This window comes from Andrographis paniculata, unplaced genomic scaffold, assembly GCF_009805555.1.
Source record: "Andrographis paniculata isolate CXL003 unplaced genomic scaffold, ASM980555v1 Contig46END, whole genome shotgun sequence".
Taxonomy (NCBI): Eukaryota; Viridiplantae; Streptophyta; class Magnoliopsida; order Lamiales; family Acanthaceae; genus Andrographis; species Andrographis paniculata.
This window is the reverse complement of record NW_026137580.1, coordinates 1,280,491-1,285,464: the sequence shown is the minus strand read 5'-3', so window position 1 is coordinate 1,285,464 and position 4,974 is coordinate 1,280,491. Positions and strand designations below refer to the sequence as shown.

General features: G+C 33.0%; 1 protein-coding gene across 1 annotated transcript; it reads right to left on the bottom strand.

Moving 5' to 3' along the window:
- Nucleotides 1-656: 656 nt before the first annotated feature.
- Nucleotides 657-4,712, bottom strand: LOC127252352 (inositol-tetrakisphosphate 1-kinase 3-like). Its single transcript, XM_051276504.1, has 10 exons — nt 4,572-4,712; nt 4,229-4,448; nt 3,178-3,259; nt 2,441-2,473; nt 1,918-2,029; nt 1,715-1,819; nt 1,470-1,598; nt 1,214-1,381; nt 1,072-1,127; nt 657-994 (listed from the first exon to the last, which is right to left on the bottom strand). The coding sequence occupies exons 2-10, from the start codon at nt 4,393-4,395 to the stop codon at nt 833-835; spliced, it is 1,014 nt and encodes a 337-aa protein (XP_051132461.1). The 5' UTR covers nt 4,396-4,448; nt 4,572-4,712; the 3' UTR covers nt 657-832.
- Nucleotides 4,713-4,974: the final 262 nt, after the last annotated feature.

The following is a 4,974-nucleotide window of genomic DNA, read 5'->3' as shown; positions in this document are numbered from 1 at the left end:
TCCGTCTACTGTATATTAGTTGATTTATTAATTCGATTAAATTGTAGTATTTTGGTTTTTGTGTTCAATTGAGTATTAACTACGTAGAACTAAACTCGTATAACTTTTATGCATGTGGATATATATATATATATTATACTATATTATATGTCCATCAAATTTATTTTTATTTTTCTTTTTAGTTTATTCGCTAAATTTACTTAATTACTAATTTTAGTATAAATTAATATTTAATTATTATATTTCATTGTAATTTTAGCAAAAATTTAACAAATCAACATTTAATTATTATATTTCATTCAATTCTTATTTACATATCTTTATTACTGTTCATTTATTTTAATTTCTAACTAAATTTCTAAAAACACTTCCAATTACTTTTTTATTTTTATTATTTTTTTAATAAAATATTCATTATTCTTAGCTAACCAAATGACCAATTTTAATGAACGAAATATAATTAATTAGGTAAACGAAAGACATCCATGTGGTTAATTTTATACTATATTAATGCATTAGATCTAAGATTTATTATGATCAGGTGTTGAAGTGTGTTTAATGTTTGCAAAATAGGCTTCTTATCAGTATTAAATTATTTAACTACTCTATTTATATCTTCTCCATAGGATTCTTAATATGTTTGATCAAACTGGTAATAGAACGAATAGTCAGGACCTTATGTGATAACAATGGATAATCCCCAAAAAAACATTTCATTGCTAATCCAATGAAACCTATTTTTTCTGTATATTTGAACTATGATATGATGATAGATCTGAGCTAAGAAATTAAAGAAAGGTAGATGTAGAAGAAGTAAGAAAACGAACACTCATCACAGCTGTTTCATGCTCGGGCCGAGGCTGACGAGGAACTCGGAGAATATGTCCTCGTAACCGGGCATCTTTGCGTATCCAGGGAAGTAGTTTATGTCCACGACGTAGTATTCCTTGCTCCCTCTCTTTTTGATAACGTCTATGTTGAATAGACGTAGTCCCTACCCGGAGCAACGGATGTTATGCATATATATTGCACAATGGACGACACATAAGGAGAAGATGCATGATTTATTACCAGTTTTTCGCGGAGATCTTTTACAAGGCCTTCAATCAAAGGCTGTGGAGGAAGTTCTGTACCCATAAATTATTATTTGTACTTGTTAGCTAGAAATCGTCGAGGAACATAAAGTAAACAAACAAGGAGGCTGCAATCTCACCAAAATATGGAACTGCAATTAGTGAAGATGCTTCAGCAGAGGAAACTCTGTACAAGGGAATGATGCCGGAAAGTAGTGATAGTTCGTAGTCGAATACATCACACAGTGATGGGCGTGTTACAACTTGAACAGCCTCACCGACTACGAAAACTTTAAACAGCACAGCGCCTACCAGAAACAATGTAATGTAGTTATATAAAATTCAATAGAGTGTGTGTATTTATTTACCTTGAGGAAAGATGATCATAGCCCATACCATGATTGATGAACTCTTGTAAGACAACGGGACCATCGAGTTCATTGAGTTTTGCGAGGGATGGAAGATCGTACGCAAGGGATAGTTCATGCGACTTTGCAGTTTCATCGAGGAGCAGTGGTTTCACAACTGAAAATAGGATCATTCGACAAAGTTTGAGCAAGAAAGTCTTAAGAATGTCTGGCAAAATGTGGAGATAATAAATTGGCGAAAAAGAATCTGTGTTTCAATTTCATTTCAATTACCTATTGGCACCTTTAGTCCTGCTTTAGAAACTTCATCAGGTATTGAAGCAGGATTGCTAGAACTCACCACCTGTCTCGGAACACGAACATGACCTAATTCATTGCCTGTCCAAGAACATTAGTGCATTACACATAGCTGTGATATTCAAATGAGAGTAAACAAAGAGAGGGGAAAGAGAAAACTTTATGTAGCAAGAAAATACCATCACTATCTTGAAACTTCAGATCAGAAACCACCTCGAGCATCAATTGGCGATTTCGCAGTCGCTGAATGGAATCAGGGGGGTCAAGGACTATGACATCCGGCTTCAGTCCCTGGATGGATGAAGTGTTATCATAAGTGTCAGCAGATATTTTAACTAGCCTCTTAATATTAGTTCTAAAATAGGGGAGACAATGTTGTAGATTATAAATATATAATCAACCCAGCAAAAACATTGAGATACAAAATGTATGAGGATTCTAGGACAGATATTACTAGGTATCAAAATAGAGGTTTTAGTTACATTGTTTAATATTCATGATCAATAGGTCATAGAGCTGCTGCATTGCTAATATGTAGATATACATATACACACACACATATATATATAATGCACAAGACAGTCGTAGTTATAGAATCATAACATGTACTTTAGATAAAATGCACATCATCATCAAAAAAGGAAGGATTGTAAACATCATTCAAGTTTTTACTTCTAATGCTATAGAGTTTAGAGTACCAACCTTAACAGCTTCAGTCCATTCCTTTCCTTCTATCTGGAAAAAATAAATAAATAAACAATCATTAGATAAAAGGCTAATGTAATCAACGGTATTAAATAATTACAGTTTTAATTCAATAGATTGAAACGTAATCTTGTAAACAATAAGAATATAGAAAAAAACAGTCTAAATGCATACTGCAGAGTATGATCGGTGCGGCGTCAAAAAAAGCAAGAGATAAATAGAAGATCTAATAATGAGTCTGCCATCTACAGATTTACTGTTTTTTTTTTATCTTCTTTTCGTCTCTGTTGCTTTTCACTTCTTTTTCGAAAATTATTTTCTTTAAATATTTGATTCTATCATAATACATTCATCGAGCTTAATGAAAGAGGTTGAAGCATTCTCAGAGAAAACTGTTGGCTGCAACCAATCAGTACCTAGTTTTTTTAGTATCTAGAGAACCTGAAATTTACATTCTATGAAGCAATAACAACTTACATAGCAAACCAAGGTAAAGATGGACAATGTTCTAAGATATTAAATGACATTTAAGCATTGGTCACCCAACTTATATACATTAGATTTGTGCGATGCCTAGATTTATTCAATTCTATCCAGCAACTTTGTCGCTCATTTTCGAATAAAAAAATGAAGTTTGAAAGACAAAGCTCGATGATGAATTTAGTCCTAATAGATAACAAGACTTGCAGTGCTTTCTAATAAAGTACATTGTTATTTATATGAATAAATCAGACCTTGTGTAAAATAATGTCGAATGGACCTTGTTCCGATAAAGGTTTATTCACATCAATCGGCACAAATTCAATCCCCTTGGTTCTGCAAGAGAGAATTTCAAATCAATTATATGGTGAAAAAAACAATAGTTACAGAACACATATATCTTCCTAATTAATTGAGAAAAAGTTATAGCTGATGAGAGATGATATCAGAGACAACTGCAAAGAATAGATGAGTAAAAACTAATTTCTATTGCAAATGCAGACAAGTGAAACGAACAAATGCTAGTGATTCATAAGAAATTTTTTTGTAGCATGACTTGTAAAAGATCAAAGCTTAGACATACCGAAAGCAGATAATCCAATTTAGGACATATGAATGTATGGCCATAATATTATGTTGACATTAGCCTCAAAAGTACATACTATGGAATATTCCCCCCTTCAAGAAGCATTTTCACACTTTTAGAACATCCATTCCTCTTATGTATTTAGTGAAAATAATTCCTAGTGTCGAGTGAATTCCACTTTTAGAACTCCATTGAGATTCATCTACTTGTACTAGTTTTTGATAATCAAGAAGAAGTTTATCTATACCATATTGGTAAGAATCCATTTCTTATTCAAGATTATAGTATATCTATATCTTCTTGTATTTGTTGTTCTTCACCAACATAATCCTTGCCAGAACAATTAATTTCATTCATGTAAAGATGATTAAATAATTGCATTTCGGCAAATAAAGAATAAAGTATGTTCATGCCTACCAAAGTTCCACATCCACAAACTCCATTACTGATCAACATCTTGACTATAAATCCAATGTAATTTTATAGATATTCATATAGTTAGCTAATCATGGTCAAGAATCCGCAAGGTATCTGTGTAGATATGTAATCTTGTTTACAAAAACGCCACAAAGGATCATATCAAATCATCACAGCAAAATTCAAATAGAGCGGACTACAGAAACAAAAGGAAATCTATCAACGGGTTACTACATGTGTCGAAAGAAGTATATAAAGATTTTTCAAGGAAAATAAAAAGTAGAGAGAACACGAAACAATACCGAGCTACGTTAAGAAACTTGGGCCGCAGGAAACTGTTCTTCTTCTTCAAACTGAGAGCGTATCCAACTACAACCTTCGAAGTCTTCCCCGCCGCCTCCGCCGGCGCACTAGTGGACGCCTCTGGTGCTTCCCCTTCTTTCAAAGGAACAGTCGCGCTCATACTCATTGTCGATAATCTCCCGACATCACAGAAAGGAGGCTCGAAATGAAGGAAAAACCCTAGATTGAGTGATTGCAATTCAAATTGCAGAAATTAGAGCAAGTAAAGAACCGATTGCTTGGCACCAAAACCATTCACAGAAACCGCCACAGTCTAATGGAGATATCCTGCAACAAACTTACTTTCCCAATTCGGAGAAGAAAACGATGGCCGGCGAGATCAGAAGTTGTAGATTCCAAGTGGGAGCAGAAGAAGTTGTTGATTAATAACCAACAAACTCTTAACTCCCTCTCTCTATATATAGAGAGAAGCTGAGGGAGCAGCACGCCATCATTTTGGCGGGTGCGTCTCCTTCTCGGAAATTTTAATTTATTATTTTTGAAAAATAATGTTTATATTGCTCGGAAATCATTTTTTTTTTCTTTTATGAATAATAGTAGTACTAAACTAGACTACACCCTTGTTATACACCGGAGTGTTAATAATATGTTTTTCTTTTTAATTAAAATTAAATTAGTTTTTTTTTTAATTAAAATTAAATTAGTTTTTTCTTCTGTTAAATTTATATATAAGTTATTTATAGTA